Source organism: Ambystoma mexicanum, chromosome 3q (assembly GCF_040938575.1).
Source record: "Ambystoma mexicanum isolate Mex_15411 chromosome 3q, UKY_AmexF1_1, whole genome shotgun sequence".
NCBI lineage: Eukaryota > Metazoa > Chordata > Amphibia > Caudata > Ambystomatidae > Ambystoma > Ambystoma mexicanum.
The window spans coordinates 864,160,061-864,184,658 of NC_090926.1; the positions used below are offsets into that span (position 1 = coordinate 864,160,061).

At 43.6% G+C, this 24,598-nt stretch overlaps 1 protein-coding gene across 1 annotated transcript in view; it reads right to left on the minus strand.

Annotated features, from left to right (window-relative positions):
• UTP6 (UTP6 small subunit processome component) overlaps positions 1 to 24,598 on the minus strand; it is a 483,780-nt gene that overhangs the window by 232,944 nt on the left and 226,238 nt on the right. Inside the window, exon 12 of the mRNA XM_069654957.1 lies at positions 3,782 to 3,861. Coding sequence (XP_069511058.1) covers positions 3,782 to 3,861 — 80 coding nt within the window. The remainder of the gene's footprint in view (positions 1 to 3,781; positions 3,862 to 24,598) is intronic.

Sequence of the window (24,598 nt, forward strand, 5' to 3'; positions counted from 1 at the left end):
GGATAATTTTTGGGGTTATTGGGAGCGGCAATTGCGGGGGTGTCCCCCGTTCCCTTTAAAATATTATGGCCGTTGCAGGGGTGTCCCCCGCACGTTCCATGCCTTAATATCGGCGCAAAAATATGGTGATATTTTTGTATGGCGATATTCTTGCGGGGATATTAACACATGGAACCTAGTTGGAAGCCTGATTTTAGACGAGTGACTAGCTTTGATATATTGGAGGTGATATAGAAAAAGAAAGTACGGCTATGGGATTTGGCTGCGAATTATGATCATCTACATAGCCTTAGGTCACATATTGAAGTGACTTGCGTCACCCATACGTATTGTAAGGGGCAAAGGTATATTGCTCGCTGCCCTAGCTCGGCTTTGAGAATGTTTCTATTGAAGCTCAGGACCAATCAGTTACCATTGCTAATTAAAACTGGGGTAAAAAAATTAAATCCCACGACAAGAAAATATATGTATGTAAGAGCAAACACCGGTTGGCGACTGCCAAATGTTTGTTTACCAAGTGTTTGGAGTTAGGACCTGTTATCATAGGAGAGTTAAGCTGTTTGTACACTACATCGATTTTATAAAGACAGACTCCCTTTGGACATATTACCTTAATACGGAAAATGAACGTGTCCATTTGGCCCCTTTTAGATTATGAGGCAAGATTTGGAAAGTATTGCCCATGGAATCACGCTAGTAACGTAAAGGACAGAACTATGGTACGGATTGTCAAGATTGTCTGGGATGGCTCTCTACAGTTAACACAGGTGTTCACTTCACTTTCTTGTTATTCTGTTTTAATATGCAAGTTTCTTTGCAGTTTTACTATTTATGATATTGATTAATTGATTTTTTTAATTCTTTGGTTTAAAGATGATTAATGGCGAAGGGGGTAGACACAGTGCTGAAGATAAGATTTTGAGGTGGGAGTATTTTACTCCCTGTTTTTAAACTTTGAGAGTAAATGTGACTTATAAGCGAGTAAAAATTACTTTTCTCCTTTGCAAGAGAGTAAAATGTATGCGACAGCCATCCAACGTGTGCAAAAACTGTATGGAAATCATTACTATGTGGCAGATTTCTCCATTGTTTCAGAATACACCTTTTGTTATTTCTCGTTGCTTCTCTAAGGTCTGGCCATTTGATCTCTCCTATATATATTTAAATGTTGAACACACAAACCTAGCCAATTGCAAAGTAAAGCAAGCATGAGTTTTATTGTATGTTTTGAGGTTCGATAGCAGAATTGCCATTTGATGTTTAATGAAGGTCCTCGTTTACTGGAGCTATTACTACCTAATGGTATGCCAATGTTATGATACAACAGTGCAGAGAGGCAAGGACTCCATGCTAAATTCTACATCTAATGTCATGGTCAAATGATTGATTTTATTTTGCGCTTTTGGCAAAACGCTGTACATAGAACATATTTATCACAATTATCACCAAACTACAGTCGGTACTTCCTTATCGACCTTGAAAGGCTGAGTTGGGTGTGCCGAGATTCGAACCTGCAACCTACAGATCAACCGGCCGAGCTATCTTATTGGCTAACATCCTTCATAGGTGGGTTAACGGCGTAGCGACTGAGGTATAATAATCACAGTGCCTATGCTGGACGAACCATGTATGAAGCGCTAGATAAAGTCAAATACCTATATGGATTATCAAAAGGGACAGGTTTTGCAGAGTTTCTATTATTTCAAATACAAATGTAACTTTCATTAGTTTGTTTTTTAACAGCGCTTGCACTTCCAGGAGAGTCACTTTTTGGATGTTTTAGTTGTAGTCTTGAAGATTTGAGAGGCTAGAACAACTGATTGGTGTAATGACAATCACTCAACCTTGAACAAAGACTCTGCTGTCATTGACCATTTATAGTCATGTACCCCATTGACTGCAAGATTAAATGGATGTAAACTAGACCATGCATAGTCATCATTTTACACACCGTTTTATAATTAGTGTAAATTACAGCAACTCTGAAAAATACAATTGGGCAATACGGAGTTGCTTTCACAAAAAAAAAAGCATAATTGCATAATTTGTTAAAAAATCTGAATTCTCAATTGCATCTTAGTTTTCCATCTTATTAATTTTACAATCCTAAAATGCTAGCAAAATAAATATGCGCAGTGCTTCCGTTTGCTCCATGAGCAGCAACAGAGCAGAAGCTAAAATGAAATAAACCATTTCTTTTATCACAGTGCGTAGTTTCTTTTTTTGAAAGGCTTCAGAGAAATGTATTCTGTTTCAGAGGCGTTTATCCATGGCTTGCAATTACATCCATGTAGATAAAAATCAAAAGAAGCCTTCTGGTTTCTGTCAAGTAACCTTTGCACTGCCCTCTGCTCTAAACCTTTGTGTAAATGTACACAGGAAAATAATAAAGCTGTTGTATTTATAAGATTTTAATGCGTAAAAAGGGCTAGTACGCATCTTATCTGGAGGCCCGGGTAGACACCTGTGCTTACGAATGGTTTTAAATCCCTCACTTGTATCAAATGAGATTAGTGGAGGGTACATTTGAAATAACAGTGGAACATCCCAATAGGAGGCTTCTTTAGTAGAATTGAACTGTATTTAATTAATGTGCCAATATTACTATTGACTGCTTAATATGGTAGCATGGTATACTGTGGTCTGTTAAACTGATTGTGATTTGTGAATTGTATCTGTAAAAATTCTTGTTGTATTTTAAAGTGTATATTTGAATGTTTGTAAAAATAAATCAAAAATACTATATACAAACTAATAATAATTGACCTAAAAACATTTGCCCTAAAACATTTGATCGATTTATTTTAACCTTTTTCTGGTCAAATCTAATTAAATATATATGGGGTGGGTAAGGGTATAGATTAGGTTGAGGGGAAGCGGGTGGGTTGCGAGGTGTATCCCCCCACATTTTAGACCAAATAAATTCAATCAAATGTGATTACGTCAATTGTTTTAGGTCAAATAGACCCAAACCTCTTGGTCGTGCAATGGTGCAGAGTTCTCCACAGAGTGTAAAAGCACACTCAAACATTTCTGGTTCTGGAGTTCGATGTGCGCAAACAGGCTCGTTTGTGCATGGGGGCCGCAACTTTTGGTGGGGTAAGTAAACTCTTGAATCTCTCTTCCCTGCAAGGCTGGATCCCCCACCAGCATTACTTTCCCTCCTCCTGCAAAGACAGAGGTTAGTCCCTTATAAGGACTATGCTGTTGGTCCCTGCCAAGCTCGGAGTGTGGGGTGCACCAAGGGATCCTCTTTGCACCGAACCCAGGCCCTGCATCACAGGGAAGCACTCATTCCTTGGTCACTAAATCCTTAACTCTCACAGCAACATAGGTAACTTTGTCACAAAGCTAGGGGAAATCAAGTTCCCATAGAGAATTCTTTGCATCGCCGAGTTAATCCTTCATGACATCTTTAGTGATAACTTTGTGGTCTTCATGGAATCATAGAGGAGTTCTACTCTTAGGTCCCTGCAACACCTTGTATTATCTATCCTGACACTTTTAAATCACAATGTTCCTTATTCTTAGTAGAGTGACTATCCTTAAACATATAGATCCTTAAAGATATAGGCATTACCTAACAAACATGCTGTACATGATGAACATTTGTTGAACTATTTGGATTCTAGGGTGTTCTGTTGGTTCTCTTCATCACAACACAAATAAATATAACAAGATAAAATGTTAAAACTAAGTGCCAACAAAACGAGAAAGTGAAGTAAGTACTACAGGCTTGCTGAAGCAAGAACAAATCCTCAATGATATAACAAATGTTTACCTTCTGTCGTAGATCCTCGCTATTGGTTTTTCTTTTAAATCTCTCCAGACAAAAAGTGACAAAACACTTCCACATGGGTGCTGCAAAATGAAGGAGGCACTTAAATTGAAGATCAAAGATAGACCATTGTTATATTACACATGCAATTCACACACAGGTGCAAGGGAAACAGGTTTCAACAAACATTCAAGTCAATGATTGACCTACTTCTTGAAGTGGTCTGCATGCCTTATACTAAACTACATTTTGAACATAAATTAGTGTTAGGCAAATATTGTATGCAGTACCCTGGGACCACTACACACAACTAGGACGACAGGTGGAAGCAAAACCAACTGTTGGTATAAGTCTGTACTACACAGTTTTTGGTAGCCGTGTTGAGCAGCCAGTCTTATCTCAAGATGGAATGTGAGCTGTAATGATGTTAGAGAGGTCTACAATCACAGGTGTTCAAATAAACTCTTGCACTCAAGGTTTCTTTGTTAAATACTTCTTAATTTAACTGTCCGTTATAAAACATTCATAAGGAGGCAATATAATAACACACAAATTATACTTCAGTACTGCACACTTCAAGTTTCTGAGGCATTCAGAATACTTTGAAGGAGGAGCAAAAGGCATAGGTTATCAGAACATAGATAGAATACAGTTATTTCTTAGGCAGTGCAGATATTTTGAGTTCACCAGAAGAGTCAATTCAATTCAATGGGCTAGGCCAAAGTCAATGGACTAAAGTCTTGAATAGGATAAAGCAGTTATGGTAGATAAACAAACGGAAAAGTCTCTGCCAAAGTTCTCAGGAATAGTTTGTAAAAAGAAGAATCATATGTTGGGTCACAAGCTGATTAGGCCTGTGAGCTGGGAAAGTTTCAAGCACTTTCACCGCGAGAGGCAAGTACTCTCAGTCTGGTTTTACAGTACCTTTACAAATGAAGAAAGATATGCAGCTGGTGACATCTGTTCCTGGCAGTTCCAGCAGATCTCGCTATTCCTGTGTCTCAGTGTGGGGACAAGAGGGAGGACGTCGAGGGGGACTCCTGCACTGCACTGGGACTGGTCAAAAAGTTGGCAACTGGAAAATCTTCAATTCCGGTAGCTGTAGTACAGCACACAAGCTGGTGTCCCTCTCCCTTGTTATTCGGTTTCCTGCAGCACTCTGAGGAAAACACAACCAGCTCAGAGCATGGTATTCAGGTGGCTTAGTGTAGAGTTTATTGGACCCACCAACTCAAAGGGAGAAGTCGTCCTTGCAGGGCTTCTCTGTTGAGATGAACTTTGTGATTCAGACCTGCAGCAGGGCTTCACCCGGCAAACCAATGGTCGAGGAGTTGCAGCAGCTGCCCTCTTCAAGCTCGTCTTCGGTTCTTTCGTTCCAGTGGTAGACTGCCTTCCAAGCCAAGAGACTCGCCTTTTATTCAGTTCTCTCCCATTCATTCCAGCCTAGCTGTCACTCACCCAGCAGGGTGGCTGTCCATGCCGGACAGTCAGCCAGCCAATCATAACAGAGTGCATTTGGGTCTCCTAGGAGACTAAGCACAGGGAGTTTCGGGCACCTCCCTCACTTCCTGCCTACCCCAGACACTCGGGCGCCAGAGGCGGTCTTCACTCCTGAAGCCCGCCAGAGGCGAATGAACAAAGGAACCAAACCTGGTTTGGCGCGCAGAGCAAAACTCTAGAAGGACCTTTCCACAAAGAAATGGCAATAAAAAGAAGACCGGGACCTGTTTTTACAGAGGGGGCTCGGACGCCATCTTGAAAAACATGGCCCATGCCATTTAACGCTACCGGTGTTCGCGGTCGGGAAAAATAATGGTAGTTTGTTGTAAAACCACTGCCACCAGCCATTTCGAGAGGAAAGGGTAGCATTTGACTGCTACATGAGTATCTAGACACAGGGCATACTAAGTAACCCCTCCAGCACTCTATTGTAAGATTGGGTGTGCTGGGTCTAGGAATTTAAAAAGACTAGTAAAGTCAATTTCACTTTACTTACTCTCGGAAACAGTAGTTTATCCCAGAGAAGGTATTTAAACCTTGGGAAGCCTGAAAAGGTTTCCCAGTGCCACTGCACTGAGGGTGCTGTGCGACACACATGAAAAGATGATGCCTATGGAGTTGTCTAAAACTCCATAACCAAAGAAAACACAAGAGGAAAACACATTTCAAAACACGAGTGGGGAAAAAGGGTCACACTCTCCAGGTAAAAAAATAAAGTCCTCAAAAATCCAACAAAGTTGCTGGGGGTCTCTAAGGTGAAGGGAATTAGCATTGTTTTTAGAATTCTTCCTAACAATTAGTATGGCTTTATACTGAGGAAAGGTACATCAGCAGTGTGTGAGAAGGAACAAGTGTATGAGCACAACATATGGACATAGCTTCAGGATATATGGTGGCATGATCAACAACCACCAGACTAAACCTGCCGCCAAAGGATGTAGGTTGACCAAGAGGACTGTTAGGTAAGAATTTTCATTTTTATGCCAAATCGCCTTCACCTTTGAGACAGCCAGCACTTTTTGCTGCACTTGTGGATTTTTTGTTTATGTTCCTCAGTGAGTGGGCACCTTCTTTACTCACTTACCCTTTCTCATACTCAAACTATGGGAGTCATTTTTGTGTCTCTCCGTACTTTATTTTTGAGGTCATACTTTCCTCTAACTTTTGGGCATCTATATTTTACAGTTGCAGCACACAACCCTTTCTGTGCAGTGTAGCTGGGAACCCCCTTGGGCTTCCCTTTTTATTTTCTCTTATTTTCCCTTTGAGAACTAATGTTCCCCTGGGTAGAGGGATACTTTTTATACTCTCTACATTTTATATTGTGAGATCAGCACACCCCACCTTATATGGAGTGCTGAGGGGTTACACTGAATCCCGTTTCTCATTGTTACAGTGACAAGCATACCTGAATGGCTGGCAGTGGACGTATTCTACTGATTTTAGTGTAGTTGTTACTCGCAGGCTGTGCTCACAGTCGCGGTAATGCACAGAAGGGTCACTACTGGCCCCAAATGGTGCCCATTTTCCTTTTCTGCAATTATTGTGTGCTTGTCCTTTCTTGGTCCTTCAGCCGTGCTGGGTAGAGGAGGTCCTGGTTTGACTTTTGTCTTCGGCGGGAATCCTTTGTGAACCCCTCTGAGGCTCCAGAGTGTATGTGAAGACAGGAAACTAGAGGAGTACGAAACTCTGCAGTTCATGGTCTTCTGGCACGCCTGCCTGGAACCAGTTCCAACTGAAAGGCTGGCTGTCCTAAAAAAGGAAAGCCACACCCCAAAGTCTGAATGTAGTGAAGGCACGCCCCCCTGCACGCTCACACCAGAAAAAATACAGCCTGCTAGGGAAAAGGCCCAAGACACTCTTGCAAGGATAACAAGTATTTATTTCTACAAAAATAGGAATGTATCAGCAAAGAACTCTGCTGCCACAGAACAATCTGAGGTCCGTTGGCACAGACAGTATGTTATGAGCACAAAAAGCATCAGTAATAACGTCATATTATACAGTACAATTCTACAATTTGGATTGGTGGAGGCCTATAGATGTAGGGCCTGCTCCATTTGGGATGCCAGGCCTTTGGTCCATTTTCATCTGTCCATCTCTGTTCACGTGGGTGCTGCTTGGCTTGTCATACACGGTGAGCTGACCTAACAATGAATTTGCTACTCCAACACACAATGTTATTCTTACGATTCTAACAACGCACCTGGCAGATACACAGATGGGCTTGGGGGAGAACTGAGTTCACACTAACTCGCGCATACTTCACTCATTCCAAGACAGATCAGCAACTCCCAAAGTCCTATAATTCTGATGCCACACTGCACTACTATGCACAAATCACATGATCCATTCCTGAAGGTGCGATAGCCTTGCCTTCTGATCTTAGTGATCGATCTAGGGGTGTAAACATTTTATGGTCAGTGATCTGGTTTGGATGGTACTGTGGCATGCAGGGGTCATGGGATGAAAGCATGGCACTGCTGTATTTCTCATGTGGGGATCGTTGAGGGCAGGAGGGCCTTACTATCTGCTTCGTGGGATGGTACAGCCAAGAGGCTCTCTGCTTCCTTCTCATGACCTTCCGGGGTGCTTCTTCCCAAGGCGCGAGGGCCTGTAACTCTCTGAACAATGGAGGACGTTGTGGATTTCTGATACTTGGCCAGGATGGGGGTAGTGTGTGTGCGCTCATGCAAGGGGCCTAATACGAACAGCACACAAGGTGCTATGCGTCGCGCTTGGGCCCAACTTCGAAGATGATTGCCGCTTGACAAGATGGCGTTCACACCCGCACCTATGATATAGCTTACAATACATGTACTAAGGTGATCGTCTACTCCCCTTTATGTGCACACACCCCCCCCCCACCCATGCTCCCTGGATGTGCTATATTAGGATCTAGTTCTTGATCGGCATTGCCCAGGGAGGTAGGAAGACCATCTCTCCTTCCCAACAGTAGCATGAACCTAGGCCTTTTCCCCACATTACAAGACTCTCAGACAGGTGTTTTCCTCCGTTATTAAATTGCATTGTGTAACAGCACCATCCTCATGTTTTTGCCTCCTAGCAAAGCATTCACCTAGCGAACATTTTTACAACTATCTAAGCTCCTGTCGTCTTGTCCAATTTGTCTAATATTGTCTCGTCTCCCTCCGTCGCTTCCGCTTGTATCCTTCCCTAGTGTTTCTCCCCTCCTCCTCCACCCTCTCCTCTCCCTCCCCCTACCTACTCTATGGTGCTCTCTGTCGCTCCCATCTTTCCTAGCTGCTTCTCTATCGACTATCCTGCTCTCCTCACTAAATCTGGTAGGAAGAAGTTTAAAAAGGACATCCTGGTCTCCAACACAGGCCTCCCTATCGCTGACACCTATACCAGTGCCTCCTCTAGGCAAACCCTCACCGACATCATCTTTGTCGTATCCTCGCCAGACCTATGGACTCTTCATATGGTCTGTGCTTTTTCCTCTCTCAATCTCCCATCTCTCCAGGACTGAAATCTCTACACTGGCTCCCAGTGGCTGCGAGGATCAAGTTCAAAACCCTCTGCATTGTCCACAAGGCCTTCTGGGGTCTCAATACCTTCAACTCTCTCTTCCTAAATATCTTCCTTCTCAAGCTCTTCGCTCATCCGCCTCCAACTCCCTCAGGTTCAGTCGCTTCTCCAAGTAACAAGTTGGTGGTAGATCTTTCTTCGGCTGGGGCATCCCTCTGGAACAGCCTCCCTGCCTCTCTGAAAACCGAGGCGAACCATCTCTGGTTCCGGAAGCACCTCAAGACCTTCCTCTTTGCCTTTGCTTTCTCCTCTCCTCTCCTCTCCTCTCCCCTGCTGATCTCCTGGCAACTGCACTGGTTACCTAGCTACCCTTCTGATCTCTGGCCCAGGTCCCCTGCTCCCAGTTGCACACCTGCACTGCTCCCCTGGCAATCTTTGCACTTGGGGCTATTTCTGTATCCCTACAGCCCCCTACCACCTACCAGCACTTGACACCTGATGTCTGTACTTACCATGCACCTGCCACCAGCTGGCAGCATTTCTTATTATTGTTCTTATTTATTGTTTTTATTTATTTACTGTTATCCTATATACTGCACTTCGCATCCCCCTTCCCCCTCCCACTCCCACTTTATCCTCCCTCCATCCCCTAAACTATCTCAATGTCACCTGGCCTAGTAAGATCGCCGTCTCTGTCTTCACTCTGTTCCCCTCCCTTGTCTCATCGCGTCTTGAAATACTTTTGTATAGGCGCGTTATAAATGCCATATCATATATCATGAGAGCTGACTGGCTGGGTTCCCTGATAAAAGTCTTGGATCCTGAGGCTGAAGACAAGTCAACAACTGGAGAAGAATCCGATGGGGAAGAAGAGAAGATGCTGGTAGCTACTTCCAGCAACGGGTTATGCCTGCTGAGGGACCGCTGCTGTGCTGACCCCTTCTGCCATGTGACAGAAGGTGTCCATAAAGAGCAGGTAGGTACTTTTCAATACTTGTAAATATGCAATACTTAGTTGTAGGGATGTAACGGTATACCGTTAAAGATACCGTGAACCACTTAATTGAATAATAATAACCGTCACATTGTTTATACCGGTATACCGTTTATACCGTTAAGTGTGCTTTTCAATCTGACTTGGAAAGGCTGCAGTAAGCAAGTGCTGCACAGTCTTGGTCTTGCACTGTTGGATGTGCCATCTGTCAAGTAGTTACAGTTGGAGCAGTTTTTAATGCCATTCCATAAATCACACGTGCCTGACATAAAATCAATATGTTAGCAATAGGAAGAATAAATACAGTGCTAAGAAGGAAAAGGGTTTACTTTGGGATGGCGGCTTTGGGGTTTATATATTTATAATGGATAATGTTTGCTAAACATATGACAATGGGGGTATTTCCCTGGTTCTATCATTGAATTTACATATAATAAGTTACACTGTAAAATGTACTCATCTCTGTGGGTATTCCCTGCTGCCATACCAAAGGGTAACATGTCCGTGATTACTGAACACGAGAGAGAGAGAGAGAGAGAGAGAGAGAGAGAGAGAGAGAGAGAGAGAGAGAGAGAGAGAGAGAGAGAGAGAGAGAGAGAGAGAGAGAGAGAGAGAGAGAGAGAGAGAGAGAGAGAGAGAGAGAGAGAGAGAGAGAGAGAGAGAGAGAGAGAGAGAGAGAGAGAGAGAACGAGAGAACGAGAGAACGAGAGAGAGAGAGAGAGAGAGAGAGAACAAGCGTATACTACATCAGCCTCCATTGAGCTGTGGCATGCAGGTTATCAAGATGGCAACATGTTCATCTTCACCAGTAGCCAGTGGGGGAGCTAAAAGCCTAAATGACCACTTAAGAAAAGCTATTCAGTTTGCTTTGCTAGTCGCAGCAGGGCTTTCTCCCCCCCCCTCCTCCTCCTCTCCACACGTGTGTTTGGTGGAAGCAAGGGGTGGCATTTCAGTGGAAAGTATGTTGAAAAGACCAATTCTGGCCCTGGGTGCCTGATTTTGTTTGTGATGATAAATCTGACAATTTATGACCTTTTAGAAAATATTTGTTAAGATTAGTTAACATCACCTGCTATACCGCGATAACCATGATATACCGTCATTTGGCAAGAAGGTCATCATACCGTCATAAAACTAATACCGTGACACCCCTACTTAGTTGGTAGTTGCTCAATGCATACAATGGTTACAGGAGTTTGACAGTTATATCGGTAATACAGCACACCCACAAAAGAGTCATTGTATTTAGTCTGCATACACATAGATGGTGATTTTTGGGGAGGAAAATAGTTGGTGAGTGTTATCCTAGTACAGCTTCAGGTTCCAGAGGCAGCTTTGCGGCTCAGTAAGTCCTTTAAAAGACAAAAGCACAACCGTAGCTAAAAGGTAGTTTGTATCGGGTTTAAAGTTGTCTCGGGAGGATAGCTCAGGGGCAACATTCTCGCCTGGTAAGCAAGACCACACAGAGCACTACAGGTTCGATCCCTGGGTCCGCGCTAGGAAACCTCTGGGTATTAAGCACGTTATAAATAACCTATCATATCATATCAAAGTCTCGCACAGCAGAAGAAATCAAAAGTTCCTGTGGATACTTTCTAGTCTCTAGGGAGATAGGACTCTCTTAACAGATACAAGCAGAGGCTTTAGTCTGAGGTAAGAGGGTTGCCCTGTGCACCGCTTCGTGCACTCCCAACGCTCTGGGGAGAGCGACTTTCTGGAATCAGTTAAGCAATACCCCATCCCCCCACAGTACCTTAGCTACGAAGAAAATGTTTGTGCTGGATGCTCTGCGCTGTTGCAGCTCTAGACCGAAACTTCCGGATTCCTTGGTCTGATGACTGAAGGCAGGATCTCTTGGCAGCAGTCTCGAGTGAGGACCTTTGGCACAACTCAACAACTTCTTGGTTCACTGTGTGGTTTTGGCGCATTTCCTGCCGCACCAACAAAGGACACGATTCGCCTGATCAGTCTTTGCTTCCTGCAGTACTGCACTCTGATGAGTATCTTGGTGAGTTGGATCGGATCTGTGGAGTGTCACTGAGGGCTCAGCAAAGATTTGGGCGGATTCGGCCTTTTCACAATGATGCACTAGAACTAGGGAGCATGTCTCCTGGTATTGGGGTTCTGCAGCTCTGGAAAGTCCTAGAACCTCGGGAGATGGCTCAATTCAAAGTTAGTCTTTAGACTAGTTGTTGCCACAAGGAAAGGGAAGGAGTCGTCCTCTAAGGAGCTCCTCTGTCGCACAGAAAACGGCGTCAGCACAGCAGTGGGTGCTTCACAGTGTTTCAAAGGGCCTGTAGGTGTCTCTGGTCATCTTTTTCGTTTACTTCAGCTTCCATTCATCAACTTGCTTTTCACTCCAGAAGCCTCACCTTTTATACAGTTCCAGCACACAAACACCTCTGCAATCTCTCTCAGCATTTTACAGAAATGGGAGCTGGTCCTATTCAGGCACTCTGGCAGACAAAAGGACAGGGGGTAGAAAACTCCTCACCCACAAAGGCAAAACACAAACACACTAACCTCCCCCTCCGCGAATGGTAGAAGGGCTAACAAAGAATAATCACACTAATAATGGCTAAAAAAGCAGGGAAGCCCCTAGTTGGTACTAGGGTGCCCTTATTGTGCACTAATGAGGCTATGGACATAGAATGCAGTACACAAATGACAGTAGTTGGTAGAACAGGTCCACTGCCACCAGCCATAACAAGGAGATGGTCTATGTGACTAAAACGTCACAGGAGCAGAGACAAGGGGGATACTAGGTGTCCCTTTGGCACTCCACATAAGGTGGTGTGTGCCAATCTCTCAGGCTATACATTTTTGTGAGCGATACGAAGCATCTCTCTAGCCTTAAGAACAGTAGTTATTTGAAGATATATGAAAATAATCTTAAAAGAGGACCCTAAGGGTCACCAGCAACACTGTCCATAAGGGGTTGTGTGCTGCAATAGAAAAATATAGATGCCTTTAAGAGCTATGGAGCAGACAGACTCCCTAATTTCAGGTAGAATACAAAGAATAGAGTTCCAAAAGACAGAGCCCACAAGAATGAATAAGTGGAAAAAGGCTCCACTCATTCAGGATTTAAAGAAAAAGGTCCAGAAGTCCAGCAGAAAGTGCTGGGGATCTCACTAGGAGAGGGGATGACGCATAAATATGATACATCTCCTTAACACTTTTCAGCTCAGTGGAACACAGAATAAGGTAAGCAAGAACTCTTTACACTAATTAGGATTGCACTAGGCAGACCAAGGCCAGCTACACCTACAGAACACTTAGGAATATCATACAGCTATTCTAATGTTATATACTATTACAGTTGCTTTTCAGATCAGCGGAACACAGACGAAGGTAAAAAATAACTCGAACTTATTTTAGTATGGCACACAGCTATTCAAGGTAAGTAAAACCCATATACTTTTCAAAGGAGCTACCAGCAATTTAAAGGTAGGTATAAACCTAAAACTGTTTCAGCATCTGTATAAAACAGACCAGGGAAAGCAAACCCCAATGTTACACTATATGAGTGACTCAATGTTATTCCAGGTAGGTAAATCCCAAGGCGGACTTTGTTTAGACTGGCTATACAGCAGGTCAGGGGAAGAAAGACCCAGTTGGTGAACTTGCACACTAGTATTCTGGAAGAAATAGTTAAGCAAAGCCAAAAACCTTACTTTTGGGAAGAGGCACAACCAATTCAAAGGCGAGTGAAATAACTGTATATCTACTTTTCAGAATGGCACAAAGCAGATTCAAGGCAAGTAAGACATTTTGTAACTGCTCGCTCTAAGTTACAGTTACTAACCAACTCTTTCACAAGTAAGTACACTTTTAAACACTTGTAATATTTTTCAAGGCAGAATCCTTTTCTTATCCAGTCCTTCCCTATTCTATTGCATGAGTTCTCTCAGAGGCAGAAGAGGGACCCTAGTGGTCTAGGAGCCAGCTGTAGGCAGGGTGAGATAGGGTTCAGTTGCAGAGAAAGTCAGAGTTGCTGTGGAAGACTGTTCAAACAAGTAAGTAGTTCACTTTAGAGAATGCACCCTAGGGGGATTCCAGCAGTGGGGAGAGGAACTGGATGAGAGGACTCCCAATCACAGAAAACACCCCAAAGCTTTGCAGAAATCACACAGGCTTAAGTTAAGTAAATACCCCAGCCAACAGTACCTCAGCAGGAAGACTTCAGGATCTGCAGACAAAACCAGTCGATGGGTTCCTGTGTCATGAAGATGGAAAACAGGACTTTGGCATGGATTTTCCAGCAAGGATCAATAGGGAAGGCTCCAGGAAAGTGTTTCTTTGTGGCTGGATGCGGCTCTCTGGTATTGGCGCCCTCGTCAGAAGCCAGAAGAATACTGAATATCGCTGTTCGGATTCACATCACTTGCAAGGTCCAGCACTCTGTTAAGGGGGATTTTCGGACTCCATTCATGTCTCTGGAGTTCCTGCAGATTACCACCAAGTTTCAGCTCGATTTGAAAGACCATGCACCGCACGATGGCTCGAGGTCCTAGGGTATTGCAGCCCACAAGGTTGCAGCACAAGATGGGATGGCTCAAAATGCAGGTCCTCCGAGGTCTAGTGGTTCTCACTGGGCTCTGGGCCAGGGTCGTCGTTTTCGGAGTGGAAGGAAGGGTAACAGCAGGCTACAGTTACACAGCAGGCTCTCCGGTCGCTGGAAATCATCACGGCTGCATTTTCTTTATCTTCCTCTTCGGATTCAGGTCCAGTGGTCGACTACCTCTTCAGCTTCCAGGATCACACTTTTATGCCGGAACCAGCAAATCAAACAGACGTGCAACATTCAAACTTGGGCCGTTAGCAGCCCTTTCAGCACAGCCAGCCTCCCAGTTTATAATGGATTCTCGCAGACAGGCTGGAAAACAAAGGGCGGCAGAGTTTTGGGCTCCTCCCCCTTTTCCTGCCTTGACAGGCACTCTGCCTGGGCAGGCTTGACCGAGGTCACCTCGACGAAGCTATTAAAAAATAAAAATAAATAAATAAAATGTACCAAAAAAAATAAATATATCACACAAAGGTTTTTCCCACCCTGGAGGGCAGGGGAAAGACCAAGAAGGGACAAGAAGTGCGAAAATTGTAAAAAAAAAAAAAAGAAGACAGGTCATTTTGGTAAAATGTGCACCCATGGGTGCTTTTACCGCAGCTGTGAAAACAGCCCGCGGTAAAGGGGCACCGAATCTGTAAAAAGGTTCACTGCCACCAGCCATTTAAGCTAAGCTTGTCCCTGTAACCTAATTGTTGTAGTGCAAGTGAGAAAGTGGATACATTGCATCTCCCCAGCACTCCACACAAGGTGGGTTGTGCTGGTTTCACCTAACAAAATGTAGAAGGGATACAAATACCCTTTCAACCCTTGGGAACTGTAGGTTTCAAACGGTTAGCCAGAGAAAGCAACAGGGGAGCCCAAAGGGCAACCCTGTAACAATAAAAAGGTATATATGAAAAGTTGTTAAAGGGGATAAAATTAAAAGGACACTATGGAGAGTCTTAAAAATGATACCCATAAAAAGAGTAAAAGGATCTGTGAGTGGGGAAAAAGAATCCCACTCACTGAGGTATAGGGAAAAATCTACCAGTCCAGCAACAAGTCCTGGGGTTCTCACAAGTGAGGTAGATTTAGCTGTAAAGTAAAAATCCTATCTAACGGGAGCCTTCTATGAAGTCCCTGAACACTAACTCTGAAATGGAATAGTTACTCATTTAAGAAGATCTCCTATGGAATTTTGACTTTCCTGCAACTGAACCCTCTCAACCAGCCTGCAGCTGGCAGGTAGAACACCAAGTGTCCCTCTTCAGCCTCCGAGAGAACTCGTGCAACAGAGTAGGGAAGGACTGGATAAGAAAAGGATTCTGCCTTGAAAGTATAACAAGTGTTAAGTGTATAAGTTGCTTTACTAACTTTGACTGGTACCCCCCCCTTCTAAAAATGAATGTGTTGGTACTGTTTTATCATTGCTTAACTGAATGGGTGTAAATGCTTACCAATAGGGTTTACCTGCCTTGAATAACATTGTGTCATTCTTAAAGTGTATCATAGGGTTTTGCTTATCCTGGTCTGCTTTATACAGATCTAAAACAGTCTGGAAGGTAATACTGTCTTATGAGGTGCGTGTAGCCCCTCTTAAAAGAATAAAGGTCTTATTCACTTTGATTAGCTGCTGCTCTTCTAAACTTGTAACCCTGAGTTGTACTTCCGTGGATTGCTTTGGTGCCATTCTAAAATTAGTTTCATAAAGTTCTTACTTACCTTACAAACTGTATTATGCACTTCTTAAAATAATACTGGGTACAACTAGCTATTAGATAGCAGATATTTATGTAAAATACATTGGGCATCATTACCAGTCTGCCGGTCTATAATTAAGGGTGCTGGTAGCAACGTACTGGCACCCATTCCAGAACGGCAGACTACCAACTGTGCCTGCCGGCGCATCGGGTCTGGTAGGCACAATTTTCACAGAAGCACAGGCGCCATTATCAATGGTGCCGGTGCTTATGTCTCCCCACTCCCATAGTGTCCTATCGGATTCTATGGGAATGGGCACTTAGGATTTCCGCCACCTGAAATCCCGGGCCGCCAGGACTTGTAATGTCCCGGTGCACCGGGATCTCAGGTGGCGGAAACAGTGTTACGAGGTTGCCGGCAACCCGTCGGTAGTACCTGCAAGTTACTGCCAATCTTGTAATGAGATCCATTGTGTCAAAGTGTAATAGGGTTTTGCTTTCCCTGATTTGCTTAGTGCATTCCAAAATAGTTATTGAGTGTTCATACTTATCATTGAGCAGGTCAGATAGCACAGCAAGTAGAGCGCTTGCTTTGATATCCGTGCAGAGCCCGCCGATGCAGGTTCGAATCCCAGCAGGGCTAAACTCAGCCTTTCAACCTTCCAAGGTCGATAAATGAGCACCACATACCGTGGAAAGAAAATAAGCAGCGCTCAGATGCCTGAGGGTGTGTAGCACTATATAAATGAGAATTATTTTTATTATTGAGTAGCTTGAGGCCCCCTCCAGAAAGTATACAAGTGGATTTACTAGCTCTGAACTGAGTTCTAAAAAGTTATGTTGCAAGGAGTATACTTGTAACAGGGCTGGTTTATTATGTGGTTTCATAACCGAGTGTCACTGCATGACTCGCAGGGTCTACTACCCTTGAAATATTGATAGTATTCTAAAAGTATATCTAACCAGGTCTTATTTCCCAATACTAGTATATTTCTATCATGAATGTATAAACTTAGGTTTGACTTACCTTAATTTGCTTCATGCTCTTCTAAATAAAGTTATACCTTTGGTTTACATACCATATGTATTCAGTTGATGTTATAGTACTTACTTACCCAAGAATTATCTTGGAATACTTCTGTTTCAATAAACTCTTTATTTGTACAATACATAGTGTTTCTTTGGACCATATGTAGGCTACAATTTCTTTGTACCAAGCTGCAGCCCTCTCCTCATCCTAAAATAAGCCTGGCTGCTCTGTCTACGCTACCAAATCTTCTCAGGTGGTACAGCCTTATACCAAGAGTGGATTTATGTACTGCCTATGATGTATGGTTTTATGAAGCCCTTAGTTGGACTTTAGAAAATAAACTGTCCTAAAAGCCTCTATGAGGAAAAGTGTTATAAGTACTTAGTTGCTAATGTTGGTAGTGTAGCTGTATTATTCCTGAAACAGAATAAGTTACATGTGTTGCAAAGTACTTACTTGCTACTGTTGATATGGAAACTTCCTGAAACAGAATACGTGGGTTTTACTTACCTTGAATTGCATACTGCATGCTGTTGTTCTAAAAGTCTTTTATAATGTGGTTTACTTATCAGAGTATTGGGTGTGTTTCTATATTGTGTGCATTGCTGATGATAGTACTTCACTTTCCAAATAATTCTCTTTGCCTGTATATATAAAATAAACCATTATGTGTACATATCTCAGAGTGTAAAAGTCTCTCTTTGGATCATATGTATGCTACAAGTTCTTTGTACCTTCCTACAGTCCTATCTTCCTCCTATGAAAATCCTGGCTGCTCTGCCTTTGCTACTTGCCTTGAGTGGTACAGACTTATACCAAGAGTTGGAGTTCTAAAGTCCAAAGGGCTTCATAAAATCATATCTGAGGCAGTACAAAAACTCCACTCCTAGTATAAGGTTGTACCACCTGAGAATGTTGGTAGCGTGGACAGAGCAGCCAGGCTCATTTTAGGAGAGAGGGCTGTAGCTTGGTACAAAGAAATTGTAGCATATATATGGGCCAAAGAAACACAAACACTATGTATGGTAAACAAAATGATTTATTAACAACTGCAGCACTATACGGTTAAGTCCGTTATGAGCGTGTTACAAATAATCAAAATCAAATTATTATAAATACATATGGGGCAAGATAAATCTTGGGAAACGTAAGTTCTATCACATATCATATAAACACGATTATAAAAACCAACTCAATACTTATGGTATACAAATCAAAGTATAAGTTTATTTAGAATACAATAAGCAGGCAGGCTGAGTCAAATCTAATAACGCATTCAGAATGGCATAAAGCTATTCTAGGGGTGTAAAGCCAATTTAGTTAGACTTGTAGAATACCATAAGTAATTCAAGGGCAGCAAACCCTATTGGTCATAACATATAGTATTATTAATTTATAGAATCACTTAGACCAACATTGTTACAAGTCTACCTTGCAACACATGTAACTTTGTCATGTTAAGACAGGATAGTTACACTACCAATGTTACTTTTTAGAACACAGTTCAAAGCTAGTACAATAACTCATACTTTTCAGAGGGGCCTTAAGCAATGCATGGACAAGAAAGAACCTAGTGAAACTATTTTAGAAGTGCACTAAAGTCATTCAGGGAAAGCACAACACAGTGTGTTTTGCTTCCCCTGATCTGCTTAGTTCATATCTAAAACAGACCTGCCGCCTGATTCAGAGACCATTTTCGAATGGGATTCCGCCATTATAAAACGCTTCTGTGATTCAGGCCCCTAGAGATGCATATTTCCGCTCAGAAAAGTAGGACCCTCCGGGACCTTACCTTGAACTACTGATTGCCTTTCTTAAAAGTCTGCCATAGTTCTTTCTTACCCTAGAATTGTATATTGCACTTATGAAAAGTATCCTTGCTTATACGGTCTATTCCTGTATTAGTAATAGTGTAAATGTTTATATACCAATAGGTTATACTGACCTTAAATAGCTGTTGCTCTTCTTAACCCCTTAAGGGCTAAAGATGAGATAGCTCGTCCTTTTCAGCACTTTTGTTTGTGCGATCACTGCAAAGCAGCGCTAGAACAAACTTTAAATCCAACCAAGACAACGTAAATTTCACCACTGCAGCCATTTACGTCTGCGGCGGTAAAGAAGGTTTCTAACTTGAGCTTGGGCATGTTCATGAAGTTTGTATCGAGGGAGGTGACCTTGGAAAGGGGAGAATCTCCCCTTTCCAATGACACCTACCTTGAAGCAATGCTGGGCACGGACCACTCGATCTGCGACCAGCAATGCCACTAGACCACCAGGGATCCTTTTTTTGAAGTGGGGGGCTGAATAAGCGGACCTCTCCCCATCCGGCCCCTAAAGCTAGAGGCCTGACGCTTAGCACACCCTGGGGGCAGATGGGCACACTAATGTGCCCATCTTCCCATAAAGAAGGCGCAAACCGTTTTTGTTTTAGGAAAAGTACTGTTTTTTTGTTGGAGTAATTCTGGAGGGAGGAGGGGGTTGAGGCTCACTAGACCACCAGGGATTTTTGTATATGAAAGGGGGTGGCCTTCTCTCCTTCCACCCCCAAACTGTAACGCAGCCCAGGCAGAGCTCCAGGCTGGGCAAGATTATCATGCCATCAAAAGTGGCTACTTTATGACCTTGAACTCAGCCACTCAAGTTCTTCAATGAGTCATTCACATACATCACCCAAGTATTATTTTATGTTGTCAAGTACATGTATTCATTGTATTTATATAGCGCCTTAATCCAAGGCGCTTTACAGTTTAACAACAAGAATACACCAAACATAGAACAGTAGAAGCAAACAATATACATGAATTAGACCAAAAACAGTATGTAGAACAATTTGCATATGAGAAGGAGGAGAAGGGGAGGGGGATTGGGGAAGGAAGGATGAGGGAGAGGGATTAGGGAGTAAATTACATAGTAGCAAGAGAGGTCATAGGAAGGAAGGGGGAGAGTGAATAGAGCTAAGATAGTGGTGCTAGAGAAAGAAAGAAAGAAAGAAAGAAAGAAAGAAAGAAAGAAAGAAAGAAAGAAAGAAAGAAAGAAAGAAAGAAAGAAAGAAAGAAAGAAAGAAAGAAAGAAAGAAAGAAAGAAAGAAAGAAAGAAAGAAAGAAAGAAAGAAAGAAAGAAAGAAAGAAAGAAAGAAAGAAAGAAAGAAAGAAAGAAAGAAAGAAAGAAAGAAAGAAAGAAAGAAAGAAAGAAAGAAAGAAAGAAAGAAAGAAAGAAAGAAAGAAAGAAAGAAAGAAAGAAAGAAAGAAAGAAAGAAAGAAAGAAAGAAAGAAAGAAAGAAAGAAAGAAAGAAAGAAAGAAAGAAAGAAAGAAAGAAAGAAAGAAAGAAAGAAAGAAAGAAAGGGGGAATGAAGAATGAGTGATTTCAAGGAGAAACGGAATGAAGAATAGGTGGGGATGGAGCGGATAGAAAGAGGCAGGGAGTTCCAGTGTAAAGGGGCAAGGAGCTGAAAGGAGCGGAAACGAGAAGAGGCACAAGGGGGTGGGGGAACAGAAAGTAAGAAGAGATCAGCGGACCGAAGGGAGCGAGAGGGAGTGTGGAACGAGAGAAGAGAGAAGAGATATGGAGGGGCAAGGTCATGGTGAGATTTAAAGACAAGACAAAGGAAGTGAAATTTAAGTTGGGAGTGGAAAGGAAGCCAGCCTAGGTTGGAAAGTGTGTTGGAGATGGAGTCAAGGAGAGAGAGAATGCAGAGGGTGCGGATAGCAGAGTGGTAGATGGATTTGAGGGGGGCAAGGCGGGAGGCAGGGAGACCAAGGAAGAGGGAAGAACAATAGAAGAGGCGTGAGAAGATGAGGGATGAGATTAAAAGTTTGATAGCATGAAAGGTGAGAGGAACAGACTTTACAGATGTTAAAGAGGTGGTAGCGACATGCACGAGAAGTAAGGGAGATATGATGGGAAAAAGAGAGGGAAGGATCGAAGTAAATGCCTAGATTACGAGCATGGGTGGAAATAGGAAGGTTAGAAGGGGGAAAATGAATGGAAGGAGGGGGTGTGGGGGAAGGAAGTGTGCTAGAGGGAAAGAATAGTACTTCAGTTTTATCAGTGTCAAGAGAAAGATAGTGAGATGACATCCAGTTTTTAATGGCGGTAAGACAAGAAGAGAGCTTTAAATGTAGATCAGGGGTAAAGGAAGAGAGGAGAGATATAGCTGGGTGTCATCAGCGTAAAAATGGTGAGAGATCCCGAAGGAGGAGATGATAGGGGCAAAAAGTGAAGTGTAAAGAGAGAATAAGAAGGGACGCAGGACAGAGCCTTGGGGAACGGCATGGTCCAAAGGGAAGGTAGGGGAGGATCGACCACCCCAAGAGACAGCAAATTCATCAGTATTCAGCAGGAGTATTGAGTGTAGAAAACAGTATTGAGCAGGAGTCTTTGCAAATGTTAAGAACAGACTCTGCTTTAATTTAATTGTGCGCCTTGAGGCCTATGGGCGATGTGGCGTGTTTTAAGAATAGAAATAAATAAATAAAACTATTTTCTCTCAGGCTTTGATAATAGCACTGCTGCCATTCTGGGGAAGTCTTCTGAACAAATATTCAATTTCAGGGTTTGAAATTGAGATTCATTGAGCAGGAGCCAAATCCAGCTTCTGGGGGTCGGGCATCACCCAGTGGGTAGGAGCAACCGCAAGGGAAATAAGAGCTATCAGAGATGCGCATCTCGGGCAAGTACTCGAGATAAGTACCGCTTTGCCGCGGCTCTCCTTGCTGCCAGTGCGCGGTTTTCTTGTTGGAGTGCCGTCTGCTATCGTGCCTGTGAAGAGCGGATGACTGCATTAGTGTGATTGACACTGACAATTGGCCCACCTCCAGCTGCCACGGATTGGCCTGTTTTCTGGCCCATCCATTGGACTGTGTACTTGAATCCAAACACACGCGCATCTCGGGCAAATACTCGAGATAAGTACCGCTTTGCTACAGAGTTTTTTTTATTTATTTTTTTATAATTTTTTATTAATTTAAACCAACAATACAAACCAAACACGCAGTGCATATATCAACAGTTCAATTGTTCATCGTTTAATTCCGGTCACTGATCCCCCTATCCTGTTTATTCCAAACACACTGTCTGTCTCACGTGGTGGGGTCTCACTTGCCGTGGATTCCGACAGATCTTGTGCTGTTCCAAACAATTCCGTGATTAATTATTTCCATGCCATCAGGGTTCCTGCCTCCTCCTCTCCCCCTACATTGCTCGCCTCTTGCCATACCGTGGTTTCTGCCGCTGCCCGTTTCTGCAACTCCTTCCACCACACCTCCACCCGTGCCCTGTGAAATGTCTTCCACCCCATGGCAATCCTTTTTGCGAGCACATATGCTAGGTCCTTCAGTTTACTGACATGTTTAAGTTTCTATGCTCTGGGGAACCCCCCCAGCAAGCAGGCCCAGGCCGTGTCTATGACAATAGTGACCCCTTTTTCCGCCAGTCTCTGTGCTACTTCGCCCCAAAAACGCTTGATCACTGGGCATGACCAAAACATGTGTACCATGTCAGCATTTTCCTCATCACATTTGGGACATGCCCGTCGTCCAGCGTTATTGAACCTAGATATTTTTTGAGGTGTCATACATGCCCTATGCGTAATGTACAGTTGTATCTGTTTCAGTCTGGCATTCCTTGAAACCTTCTTATGGTATCCCTGGGCCCGCTCCCACAACCCATCCTCTATCGGGGCCCCCACTTCCGCCTCCCAGTCTAGCCTCAATTGCGTTAATTCTTCCCGACCTTAGACATCACCATCTCGTACAGTCTAGAAATCTCATTTCCCCCTTCCGTTATATCATATATCACATCCATGATAGCGTCTGGTTCTTCTTCCAATACTGTTTCGGGCCATGTTTTCCTGATTCTCTGCACCATTCTGTGATATGTAATATACTGGCCCGTATGTAATCCAGTCTCCTCCCCTAGGACTTCAAATTCCGTAATAGTCCCCTCTCACCAGATATCTCCCATCGTAACCAACCCCACCGATTCCCAGTGGGTCCTCATTATCATTCTTAATTGCTTATCTCCCCCTGCCAGCGTAGCTAACAGTATCTGCGGGGAGCATGGGAGTGGGTTCCCCATCATCCGGCACGCCTGGCGCCACATCTTCCACCCAAGCCTCATCATCTCGGGGCGCTCTCCCATTTCTGACTTGGGCAGCCAGATCATTTCTCTTAAATAAAATGGGGCACAGTCATGACCAAACAGCCTAGATTCAGGGGACACTTAGTCTGAGAGCCATTTGGCAACGTATTGCAGCTGGCTCGCTACATAATAAACCTCATAATTAGGCAGTTTTATCCCCCCCTTTTTCGTAAAAGTTCTGCAGCTTCCATAGCGCCACCCTGTTCCGGGTACCATGCCATAGGAAGTCCCTACACATGCTGTTCAGTTTAGTGAAAATCTTCTTAAGTATTAGGTATGGAATGTTCCCAAAATAATGGAGGAGCCTGGGCAGGACCACCATCTTCAGCATTGCCCCTCGTCCCATCATTGCTAGGGGCAACTTCACCCAGAATTTCATGTACTTCTCGATTTTCACAATGGCTACTTCAGTATTGTGCCTATGTTCTTCCTTAACCGTGTGGTACACATCTATCCCAAGGTACTGAAAGGTACTCACCGCCCATGGTATTTGTAACACCGGCAGCCGCCCCCCAAGAGTTCCCTTATAACTGCCAAGTGGGAAAATACTGGATTTTTGATGGTTCACCGCTATCCCAGACAGCCCCGCATAACACTCCATCACCTCCAGTATATATTGGAGATTTTCTTCCGGGTACCTCAAGTACAGCAGCAAGTCATCCGCATACAAGGGGATCAAATGTCGTTCCCCTCCCACCTCAATACCTATAGTGTCGTATTGCCATCTCAGGTATATTGCTAAGGGCTCTAGGGCTAGTATATAGAGCATTGGGGACCACAGGCATCCCAGTCTGGTGCCTCTGCCAAGTTGCCATCTATTCAGATATTACTGATCCTATTCTAACCCTAGCCAGCGGTTCACTGTATAGCATGTTTGCCCATCTTACATATCCTGGCCCCATTCCGTAACCCGCCAGGGCTACCAGCAGCCATGGCCACTTGACCGAATCAAAAGCCTTAACCGCGTCTAAGGACACAATCGCCATTGCGCCTTCGTTCTTACTTCCCCATTCGACAACTCTGGAGTCGTCTATGGTTATGTGTTATATTTCTGTTCGGGACATAGCCCGTTTGATCGGGGTGTATACGTTTGTCAATAACTCTTCTCAGTCTGTTTGCCAAGACCGCCGTCAATATATTTGCTGTCTTGGTTCAACATCGACAACGGTCTATAAGAGCCACAGCTATGCCCCGGCTTGGTGTGTTTGGGAAGCGGTATTATGATCGCTTCCCTTAGTGACTCCGGCAACCGTCCCACCTCAAACGCCTCATTTAGCATTTCTAACATTGGGGGAAGCACTTCTGCCCCATAAACTTTGTAAAATTCACTAGGGAATCCGTCCGCCCACAGAGTCTTACTCGTGGGCAGCTGCTTCACAAAGTGATCGGTGCATCCAGCTCTTCTCTTTCTTCAAT